General features: G+C 40.4%; 1 protein-coding gene across 1 annotated transcript in view; it reads right to left on the bottom strand.

The window, feature by feature from the left end:
* Nucleotides 1-12,577, bottom strand: part of THOC1 (THO complex subunit 1) — a 74,970-nt gene that overhangs the window by 16,695 nt on the left and 45,698 nt on the right. The window contains exon 12 of the mRNA XM_053571402.1: nt 1,307-1,407. Coding sequence (XP_053427377.1) covers nt 1,307-1,407 — 101 coding nt within the window. The remainder of the gene's footprint in view (nt 1-1,306; nt 1,408-12,577) is intronic.

The following is a 12,577-nucleotide window of genomic DNA, read 5'->3' as shown; positions in this document are numbered from 1 at the left end:
TAGTGACCCATGCATTCCTATATATGATGCACATTCAGAATGGCATGCTGCATTCCTTTAAAAATGCAGTGAAAAAACCCAAAACCTGAGAAAAGGCTGTATGTAGGCAAACCTACATTGTTAACAGCTACTATTAACTGAGCTTTCACCATGAACTTGTGCTTGATAGCCACCAAGTTCTCAGGGACTCCCCTGTGCTAGGATCTGAGCACTTTACATGCATTATTCATTGAACTCTTGTAACTACACACACAGATTCAACAGAAACCATAGTGAGTCAATGATTTTCCAAAGGCCACAAAGCTTGTATTCAAACCTAGACCCACCCTCTAAAATAGTTAGAAGTATAAGGAATAACGTGTTTTGAGTGTTTACCACGTGCTACTACCCATCACAAATTTAAAAGGGCTACAACACTAAAGGCAGCAAGGACACTGGGATTCAAACTGAGCCAGTAGTAAAGTCATGTTATTCACACCACTGATACCACATTGCTTTGCATATTTAACAAAAATATTGTCAAGTGGTGATGGGCTTTACTTCATTATGGACAGGGCAAGAGGAAACGTTCCGCCCCCTTGTGACGAGGTTTTATGAAATCCCAAAGAACTGGAACTCCTATTTGCTTCATGATTTCCTTTGCATCTTTTACTTCAAATGTCCTAACAGCTCCATACCTTACGAGAGAAGTGTTATTGGCTTAGTATGCAAATCAGCTTTGGAGAAGGTCTGACTGAGGTGAGAAGGGAACGATGAAAGTCTGGAGTGGAGAACTCCACCCACCAATAAAAACGAGAACACCCAGGAGACCCTGGAGCTCAGCAGAAAAGATTCACACTGACAGTTAAAAGACTTTTTCTTTCTTTTTTGTTTTTTTGTGAGACAGAGCCTCAAGTTGTTGCTGTGGCATCACAGCTCACAGCAACCTCCAGCTCCTGGGCTCAAGCGATTCTCCTGCCTCCGCCTCCCAAGTAGCTGGGACTACAGGCACCTACCACAACGCCTGGCTATTTTTTGGTTGCAGCTGTCATAGTTGTTTGGCAATCCCAGACTGGATTCAAACCCGCCAGCTCAGGTGTATGTGGCTGGCGCCTTAGCCACTTAAGCCACAGGCGCTGAGCCAAAAGCCTTTTTCTTAAAACAAATATTCTAATATCTAAAAGCCCCCAATTAGCTATGCCTACTACAATAGAAGTACTTTAAGGAAGTGACACTAATATATATAACAAACCCAATACATAAGATAAATATGACAAGCCCTTTTCTGCTGCTGTTTATAAATCGCTTACTACCCACATTAACTTACCTTTTGAATTTGACTTGCCCCTTGAGATACTGGAATAAAATGAGATACTGCAACAGGATGTGTCGACGAAAGTTACTGTCACTCAGCTGTAAATCCATCAACTACTCAAAAAGCAAGCACACACACAAAGAAACAACACATTAAAATCAAGTTTTGCCAAAAGGAACAATTTAGGCTACTACAGAAATGGAAGACTTCAATTCAATTGAACAAAACATTTGTTGAGAGCTCACTGCCTGTGAGGCATTACTGCACGAGCCTACACCCCGAGCAGCAAAGACTTCATTTAGATTTCCTGACCATTTATGCCACAAAGATATTCATGTTGGTGGACAACAATGTTCTGCCTATGATCCTGACATTAGGATAAAATAACGTAGAAATGTAAGCAGGGCACCATGGCATGCATTTATAGCCCCTGACACTTGGAAGACTGAGGCCAGAGGACCATTTACACCCAGGAGATTGAGACCAGCCCAGAAACACAGTGAGACCTCATCTCAAAAAATCATTAAGCTTGTGTGCAGGAGGTCAAGACCATCTTGGGCAACACAGCAAAACCCTATCTCTAAATTAAAAAAATAAAAAAGTGTGACTGCCACTTTCCCACGTATAAAGAAATAATGATTAAAGGCAAGGTTCTTATGGATAAACAGCACAATATCAAAGGCGATCACTCTTTTGGGTAGCTCTACAAAGTGCCTGCACAGAGGTGGTACTCAGTAACGTCCAAGACAGCCATGGAGGTGAAGAATCATCTGTAAATTCAATGGGCGTATAGAGAAAACTGCATCCTACTTCACTGATCACAGAATGTCGATCAGAAAGGACTTGAAGGTCACTGATGAGGAAGCTCTTCTCCAACAACCCTCCTGTCTAGCCGTTTCTACGGTAAGAATGGCCTCTGGTGATGAAGGAAAGTCTGATTATGTCCACAGAGCACTTAAAGAAAGCTGAAGTCTACATCCAAGCTCATGCGGGTTCTTGTCTTCAAGAACTACTGCAACAAAGTGAAGCCACTTCTTTCTCCATGAATCGCCAGCAAGACAGCTGAAAGCCCCCGTGATTGTTCAGTTCGCTGTCCCAAGTCCCAGTGGCCCTGCTTCCTGAAGCATAGTTCCATCTGCGACTGCAGGCAACACCCACGAGCCTTTCATTCACTAGCAACCCCTTCCATGCTGCTGTCTCTTCTTTAACAAGCCCTGCGATTAAGTATGATCAGCCTTCCAGTCAGGTTTCCATCATCTTTAAGGACTGAATATTTGATTCTGTTATTTATCATTTTAACTATCCCATCCCAAATTGGCAATGTGAATGACAGGCCGTCAGTCCTTCTTTATTCCTACTCCTGGCAACTTGACCGTCTCCACTCTGGCTCTCAGTTCCTCGACTCAACTCCACTGACAGTTCAAACCTTCTGCTTTGGCTGCCTTCTACTGCGTGATTAGTCTCAGCTATCCCTGCTCCAAAATCTTTTAACTCACAATCCAATCTCACCACCACCTCTGTCCCTCCCGGGTCTCTCACTCACTTGCTCCCAATATACTCTGGAGATGGTAAGTCCTTTGAACTGTCTATTTCACGTCTATTAGTCTTATCTTGTTTATATTTCAATCCTATTTTAGTCTAGATAAGGGGTTAGCAATTTTTTTGCTAAAGGGCCAAATAGTAAGTATTTTTAGGTTTTGTAAACCAAGAGTCATATTATGGGTATTTATAGGTACTGATGTAAAGATCTAGGATGTACAAAAAAACCCCAAACAAGCGAATCCATCTCAACCTATGCATGAATTAGCAGCAAGGTCTGACATAACTATTCCAACAACATTGGGCCATTTGAAACAAATCAGCAAGGTGAAGAAGTTGGATAGATGGGTTCCACAGGAATGAAATGAGCATCAGAAGAGAAATTGTCTCGAAGTTTGCCTTTCTTTGCTGTCATGACATAAAAGTGAACCATTTCTACAGCATGTTGTTAAGTGTGATGAAAAATGGATTAATTTGGACAATCACAAGTGTTCAGCATAATGGTCAGATAAAGATGAAATGCTGAAACACAGTCCAAAACTGAATATTTATCAAAAAAGCTAATGGTCTGTTTGGTGGTCCAGTGCTGGTATCATCCACCACAGCTTCATTAAACCTGGTCAGTCAATCACAGTGGGTGGCTCCTGCAACCAGCTGGACACAGTGAGGAGGACGCTTGCAGTGAAGCAGCCAAGACTGGTTGACAGAGACAGGCCAATCCTCTTGTAAGAGAACATGTCATGTAAACAATGCTGCTTAAACTACAGAAGCTGGACTTGAAAACTTTGTCATCTCTGTCATCTACTGTATTCACTAGACCTTGTGCCAACTAACTACCACTTCTTTCAGGGTTTGGACTACTTGCAAGGAAAATATTCAATTCTCAACAAGCTGGAAAATGCCTTTCATGATTTCATAGCCACCTGGTCTCCAGGCTTCCTCGCTGCTGGCATAAACGAACTACCGTTAAGATGGCAAAACTGTGTCAATAGTTTAGGTGCATACTTTGATTAACTGTACCGCTTCTTGTTTTGAATATAATAAACATTTAATGACCTCTGCCTACAATCAGGAGAAAAATTCATTAGATTGGACATCATTTAATTTCTTGGCCCCCTAAAGTACACATGCACTCACTTTTCCCCCTCATTTCCACTGTCACAACAAATATCCCTAACAACTGAGTCCCATCAATTAACTACCCTGCTCACTGCATGTACACCCCGTTCTTTCCCTCTCTCAAAGACGTCCCGCACCCTCCTCTTACCTCTAACAACAAAGCTTCTCGAAAGAAGTGACTACATGAACTGTTTCTAATTCATCCCACATGCTACTATAATTTGGCTTTTTGTTCACCAATTTACTGAAAACATTTTTACCACGATCACCAAGACTTATTAAATCCCATGAACACTCTTTTCATAATCTTCATCTGACTTGATATGCTTGGCTTCCATGAGATCAGAGTTTTCCATTTTTCTCTGACCTTACTGGTTACTCTTCAGGCTTCCTCTCCTCTCCTCCCTTCCTGGTTTTCTTCAGAAGTCAGCTCAGTACTTTCTTTTCTTCCCAACCTACACTTTTCTCCTTAGCTTATCTCATATACCATACAGCTTTAATTACCATGAACAAGCTGGTAACTCCCAAATCTACACTCTCAACCTACACTTCACTCCTAATCTCCAGACTTGTGTACTCAACATGTCTTGAACGTTCACCTGACACTTGATCAAATTTCATGAACACAATAAAACTCATCAATTTTCCCCACAAACCCTGTTCTTCTCCTGTGTTGGCTAATTGAAGGAGAGGGTCCACCATCTGAGCAACTGTAGGAAGGCTTCCTGGAGAGAACAATATCTAAACTATAAAAAGGAAGAAACCTAAAGGTGTCAAGGAAGTGGGAAGGAAGACGCAGAAGGAGGAAAGGAAGACAATCACACAGACCTGGAGCCAAGTAAGAGACCAGTTCCTTCCAAGAATCTAAGTACACAGTTCAGTAAGTCTGGAGTAGAGAAGTGAACTCCTGGCTTGAAGAGATAAACCAAAGGGCTAGGCAATGTTTACTAACTCTTCACCTATCTTGGTCTTTAAGTCCCCTTTACCACATTTTATTTTTTTTTTAATGTTAGAAGATGAAAAATTTTTCTTGATAGAAACAACAGATTGAGGGCAGCGCCTGTGGCTCAGTGAGTAGGGTGCCGGCCCCATATGCCAAGGGTGGCTGGTTCAAACCCAGCCCCGGCCAAACTGCAACAAAAAAATAGCCGGGTGCTGTCGCGGGGCGCCTGTGGTCCCAGCTGCTCGGGAGGCTGAGGCAAGAGAATCGCTTAAGCCCAGGAGCTGGAGGTTGCTGTGAGCTGGAGGTTGCTGTGAGCTGTGAGGTTGCAGTGATGCCACGGCACTCTACCAAGGGGCATAAAGTGAGACTCTGTCTCTACAAAAAAAAAAAAAATTAACAACAGATTGAAAATAGGACTTGACTGGGTATGGTGGCTCATACTTTTAATCCCAGCACTTTGGGAGGCTGAGGTGGGAGAATCACTTGAGCCTAGGAGCTTAAGACCAACCAGGGGCTCGGCGCCTGTGGCTCAAGCGGCTAAGGTGCCAGCCACATACACCTGAGCTGGCGGGTTCAAATCCAGCCCAGACCTGCCAAACAACAATGACAATTGGAACCAAAAAATGGCTGGGTGTTGTGGCAGGCACCTGTAATCCCAGCTGCTTGGGAGGCAGAGGCAGGAGAATTGCTTAAGCCCAGGAGTTGGAGGTTGCTGTGAACTGTGATGCCACAGCACTCTACCCAGGGCGACAGCTTGGGACTCTGTCTCAAAAAAAAAAAAAAAAAAAAAAAAAAGACCAACCAGGGGATCTGTCTCTACCAAAAAAATTTTTTAAACTCATACTTAATTGTACCCTTTCATAATATATACTTTTTAGTTATTGCTCTTATTTATTTATTTAGACAGAGTCTCACTTTGTTATCCTGAGTAGAATACTGTGATGTCATAGCTCACAGCAACCTTAACTCTTGGACTCAAGTGATCCTCCGGCTTTAGCCTCTGGGGCTATTTTTAGAGATGGGATCTAGTTTTTGCTCAGGCTGGTCTTGAACTCCTGAGCTCAAGCAATCCACCTGCCTTGGCCTCCCAGAGTACTGGGATTACAAGCGTAAGCCACACTGCACCTAGACATTTTTCTTTATTTTTAAAATTACATCATTTACACCATGTCATGGATGACACATTTCTTTGTAAATTTCTTTGTGTCTTAACAAAGGGCCTTTTATTGTCCTTAGCTTTATTTAACTAGAGATGGGGGTCTCACTATGTTGCCCAGCCACTCCTGGGCTCAAGCGGTCCTCCTGCTTCAGCCTCCTAAGACTACAGGCACACACCATTGCACCCAGCTATTCTCCGTAGCTTTTACTGCACATCTTAGCTCAGGAAGAAAGACACTGAGCCAGCTAAGAGACTGGCCCACATGAAGAACCTTAAGTACATGGTTCAATAAGCCAGGTGTGGAGTTATGAACTCCTGAAAAGACTCAGGCTATTTTTTCATTAATCCTATGCGCCTTCTGTCACTCAATTTTACATTAAACAACAATCCTGATAAAACTGAAGTAAAACTCTTCCACTTCTATCAATTTAACAAAATACTTTTTAAAAATCTGTGCTAGAAAACAAAATATTCAGAACATTCTCATTAAGTAAAATCTCACCAACTACTGTCATTCACACATGAGCTGAGATCAAATTTTTAAATATTTATTTATTTTTTAATTTTTGAGACAGTCTCACTTTCTCACCCTGGGTAGAGGCCAGAGCAACCTCAGACTCTTGAGCTTAAACAATTCTCTTGCCTCAGTCTCCCAAGTAGCTGGGACTATAAGCACCTGCCACAACGCCTAGCTAATTTTAGAGACCAACTCTCAGTCTGGTCTCAAACCCGTGAACTCAGGCAATCCACCTGCCTCGGCTTCCCAGAGTGCTAGGATTACAGATGTGAGCCATGGTGCCTGGCCTTAAGTTTTCTTTTTTTTTGAGACAGAGCCTCAAGCTGTCACTCTGGGTAGAGTGCTGTGGCTCACAGCAACCTCCAACTCCTGGGCTCAAGCGATTCTCCTGCCTCTGCCGCCCAAGTAGCTGGGACTACAGGTGCCCGCCACAGTGCCTGGCTGGCCTAAAGTTTTAAAGTTTTAAATTTTTAGGTGCAAAGAGGGAAAGGGAGGAGGAAGGGAGACTGGTACAATGTAAGGGCATATGGCACACCTCCTTGGACTTTACCTAACGAACATAAACAATGTAACCTATCTATACCCGCATAATAATGTGAAATTTAAGAAAACACCATAATAGCAATGAAAAAAAGGAAAAAAATTTTTCATTTTTAAATTATGCAAAATTTCAAATTTCAAAAAGGTATAGATAAGTAAGACAACATTCATATACCTGTACCAAGTTAACAGCAAAAATCGTAGCATTTTCACTTGTTCCACAATTGTTAAATGAATTAAAGAAGCTGCTAAAGCTCCATCTATGATCTCCCTAGTCCTACTCCTCTCCCTCCCTCTGCTGTGGTGACCTCTACCGTGTATTTAGTGGTCAGGATTCCTAGGCATATTTTATACTATACTATATACATACAGGCATCTATAAATAATATACAGATATACTTTGCATGTTTTCACCTCAATACTCTATACTATACACATTATTGGGCAATCTCCTATTTTTACATAATACTATGTTTGAAATTTACCCATGCTAATACATTCAGCTCTAGTTCAGGAGTTAGCAAATTTTTTCTGTTAGACCAATCAGCCCTCATATTAATTTGAATAGTTTTTTTAAAAAGTACCCTTATATTAATTTGGTAAAAGTTTAATTTGAATAAAGTTAAAAAAAGTACCCTCAAAACAAACAAACAAAAAAACATACCCTCACATTAATTTGAATAAAGTTTAAAAGAAAAAAGACCAGCCAGAAATAATTTAGTTTTTGTGGACTGTGTGGGTCTCTGTCACTATTCATCTCTGCTGTTACAGTGCCAAAGCAGAGGTAATCTGTAAATGAGTGAGTGTGGTGGTGTTCCAATACAACGTCTTCACAAAAACAGACAGTAAGCCAGACTCTCCAACTCAAGTTCTAATCCATCCATTTTCAGTGCTTTACAGATAGAGCTCTATTGTGTAACATTATCATAATTTATCAACCAGTCTCCTGCTTACAAACATTGATGTTGTTTCTAAACTTTCCCTTATTTTCACATGTTTACAAACAGTGCAGTGAGTCATTTATATATTTCCTTGTGCATGTGGGTTATTTTCTAGTGGTCATATTTACGAACAAATGTTTTAACTTCACTAGTTATTTTATTTATACTTCAACTAATAGTGTATAAAAGTCCTCATTTTCCCACACCTTTGCCAATATCATTATTGTCAGGCTTTTAAATGTTTGCCGGTTTGTTAAGTGTAAAATGGCTATCTCATTATTTTACTTCCACTAAAGATATTTATATCTTTTATTATAAGTGTATCAGCTATTCAAATTCATACCTCTGTAAATTACTTGCTCCTATTATTTTACAGTTTTCCATTTGGTTGTCTTTTATTAACGGAATATTCTGCACACTCATCTTTTCTAATTATACAGGGTGGCCAATATCTTCCTCTAATCTATGGATTGTTTTTCACTTCAGCTATGGCATCTTTTATTATTAAAGACTATTACATTTTAATATTAACTCTTAACTAAATATTAATCTCTTTTGTCATTTGTTTTTCTGTGGCACAAAAAAACTTTCCTTACTCCAGATTTATGTATTGTATTTCATATTTTTTTCTAAATACTCAAGAGTTTGCTCTTCTCAGACTTAATTAACTTAGCATTGATGCTGATCTTTGTGCACGTACTGCTGTGTGGACTGAACTTTAATTTTTCCATATGGACAATGAGTTGTCAAAGCAACAAAGAATAATCCATCCTTTACTCATTTATTTGTAATGGCACTTCTTTTGTATATCAGCTTTTCTATAATTTAGGCTATTGTTGTAGGTTTTTTCCTTTTTTATGTCAGTACTAATAATTACTTAATATTACAGGTTTATGGATCTTAATAATTGACAGGATAACCATTCCCACCTTTAAATTTTTCTTAGTTACTCTTGGCTTTGCTTTTCCACAAAAGCTTTATGATCAACTTTTTTTTCTTTTTTGAGACCGAATCTCACTATGTCACCCTTGGTAGAGTGCCATGGCATCATAGCTCATAGCAACCTCAAACTCTTGGGCTTAAGTTATTCTCTAGCCTCAGCCTCCCAGGTAGCTGAGACTACAGGTGCCTGCCACAACACCTGGCTATTTTTTTTTTTTTTTGTAGAGACAGAGTCTCACTGTACCACCCTCGGGTAGAGTGCTGTGGCGTCACACGGCTCACAGCAACCCCCAACTCTTGGGCTTACGCGATTCTCTTGCCTCAGCCTCCCGAGCAGCTGGGACTACAGGCGCCCGCCACAACACCCGGCTATTTTTTTGTTGCATTTTGGCCGGGGCTGGGTTTGAACCCGCCACCCTACTCACTGAGCCACAGGCATCGCCCACCTGGCTATTTTTTTTTGCTACAGTTGTCATTGTTGTTTACCTGGCCTGGGTGGGGTTCAAACCCGGCTCCCTCTGTGTATGTGGCTGGCGCTGTAACCACTGTACTATGGGTGCCGAGCCTATGATCAACTTTTTGGCCTTAAAAAAAACATTTCGGGTAGGGCGTCGGCCCCATATGCCGGAGGTGGCGGGTTCAAACTCAGCCCTGGCCAGAAACTGCAAAAAAAAACAAAAAACAAAAACAAAACCATTTGGATATTGATTCAAAATAAGCTGAGTCAATGAAACAACTGGGGAGAAGTGGCACTGGTCCTCCTATTTATAAATGTAGTCAACCTCAGATTCTTGGGCGTAAGAGATTCTCTTGCCTCAGCCTTCCACGTAGCTGGGACTATAGCCACCTGCCATGGTGGCTGGCTATTTTTTTTGCTGTAGTTGTCGTTGTTTAGCAGGCCCGGGCTGGATTCTCTTACAATCTTACTAAGGCCTCATTAGTTCAAAGTTTACTGGTTCTCTTGGATTTCCTTCATAGATATTTATATTGCCTTCAAATGGGGACAGTTTGGTCTTTTTTTTCCAATACTTAAAACTCATTTCTTTTTTTTTCTTACTGAAATGGTTAGGTCCTCTAGCATAGTGCTGAACCAAAATATAGTGAGTGAACATCCATGTCTTGTTCTTGAATTTAATGGAAACACTTTTTAAAATTTGATCACCACATGTGACATTTGCAATAGGCTTATCAAACCCCTTAATCACCTCAGAGAAAATTCCCTTCTACTTCTGATTTGTTTTTATAATGAATATTAGATTTTATTAAATTTTCTTGGCTTCTAAGATGATCAAACAGTTTTTAAAAATCTTTAATCTGTTAAGTTGACACTGCAGTCGTCTTTCTGATGCTGAATCACACTTTAACATTCCCAGGATAAATCCCATTTAAACTCTACTTTAAAAAAAAAGTAACTACTTCATTTGACTTAGGAGCTTTAAAAACAGTTTTTTTTTTTCATTTCAATTTATAAGTGAGCTTGAAAAATACCCTTTTGTTTATTTTGTCCATTTTGGGATTTTACTTAAAAGTTATCATCTTATATAGACTCGGCGCCCGTAGCTCCGTCAGCCACATACACTAGAGCTGGCAGGTTAGAATCCAGCCTGGGCCTGCCAAACAATGAGAACTAGGATCAAACAATAGCCAGGCATTGTGGCAGGTGCCTGTAGTCCCAGATTACTTGGGAGGCTGAGGCAAGAGAATCACTTAAGCCCAAGAGTTTGAGGTTGCTGTGAGCTGTGACACCACAGCACTCCACCCAGGGCGACACAGTGAGACTCTGTTTCAAAAAAAAAAAAATCTTACATAATGAACTAGCCACATTACCTCTTTTTCTTATTCCTGAAAACTCAGATTTATAATATGAATGATCTATTATTTTAAGTGTTGATAATATGTGTCTAAAAACCTCTGGGCTTGATATCATTCAAAAAGCAGAAAGTGTCATTTTGACTGCCTTTCTTTCTTTCAAGACTCTCATTCTGTTGTCCAGGCTGGAGTGCAGTGTCATCACAGCTCACTGAAAGCACAAACTTCTGGGCTCAAGCAATCCTCCTAAGTAGCTGGGACTACAGGCATATACCAAAATCACTGGCTAATTTTTCTATCTGTTGTAGGGATGAGGTCTCATTAAGTTGCTTAGGCTGTTCTAGAACTCCTGGTCTCAAGCAGCCCTCCCACGCTGGCCTTCCAAAGTGCTTGGATTATAGGTGTGAGCTGCTATGTCTAGCTGCTATTATTTTTTGGAAAAGGTTATTGTTCAGGGCTTGGTGCCAGTAGCTCAGCGAGTAGGGTGCTGGCCACATACACCAAGGCTGGCAGGTTCGAGTCTGGCCCAGGCCTGCTTAAACAACGACAACTGAAACAAAAAAATAGCCAGGTGTTGTAGTTGGTGCCTGTAGTCCCAGCTACTCCAGAGGCTGAGGCCAGAGAATCGCCCGGCGGATCTCAACCTGTGGGTCGCAACCCCTTCTGAACAATGAAAATACAGTGAGGCATTAGGAAGGTTGAGAACCAGTGGCTTAAGCTCAAGACTTAGAGGTTGTTGTGAGCTGTGACGTCACAGCACTCTACCGAGGGCAACACAGTGAAACTATGTCTCGAAAAATAAAAAAAATAAATAAAACGTTATTATTCAATTTTCTATTTTTTATATTTTGGTAATTAAATTTTTCCACAGAATTCCCATTTCATTAACTTTTAAAAGTTATTAGAAGTTGTTTGGAATATACTCTCTAATACATTTCAAATATCTCTATATTTTTAATTATGCCCATTTTTATTGCTAATATCGTTTACTGGTATCTTTTCATTTTTTTTCCTTGCTCAGACTTACTTCAGATTTTTTATAGTATTTCCTTTTCAGAGACAGCTTTTGTGTTTGCTGATGTGTTCTATAATTTCTTCATTCTATTTCATTAATTTGTACTATTATTACTTCTATTTTCTTGAGATTTATTCTATACTTTTTCTACCTTTTTGCATTGAACGCTCAGTCTATTTGTCCTTCTTTTTTGATTTCATTAATTCATATAAAGCTATAATTTTCCCTTTATGTCTCACTTTACTTGTAACCCATACCTCTGACATATAATCTCTGTAATTACAATTTTGGTACCTAATACATTTATAACAAATTTGGAATTTCCATTATGGTACCTTAACTCCTAGGGAATGAATTTTTTTTTTTAGAGACAGTCTCACTTTATCGCCTTTGGTAGACTGCCGTAGTATCACAGCTCACAGCAACCTCAAACTCTTGGGCTTAAGTGATTCTCTTGCCTCAGCCTCCCGAGTAGCTGGGACTACAGGCGCCCACCACAACACCCAGCTATTTTTTGTTGCTGTTGTCATTGTTGTTTAGCAGGCCTGGGCCGGGCTCAAACCCACCAGCCTCTGCCTATGTGGCCCACGCCCTACTCACTGAGCTATGGGTACTGAGCTAGGAATGAATTTTTATGTTTCCATACCTTTGCCTCTTTCTAAGCTATACTTTTTGTAGTTCTAATTTTATAGATCTAATTTAATTACACTGTAGCCAAACAATGTACTCTATATATGTAATCTGGAAAATTTGCTAAGA

Source organism: Nycticebus coucang, chromosome 19 (assembly GCF_027406575.1).
Source record: "Nycticebus coucang isolate mNycCou1 chromosome 19, mNycCou1.pri, whole genome shotgun sequence".
NCBI lineage: Eukaryota > Metazoa > Chordata > Mammalia > Primates > Lorisidae > Nycticebus > Nycticebus coucang.
Note: the sequence above shows the minus strand (reverse complement) of the source record. Positions and strands in the feature narration are given on the sequence as shown.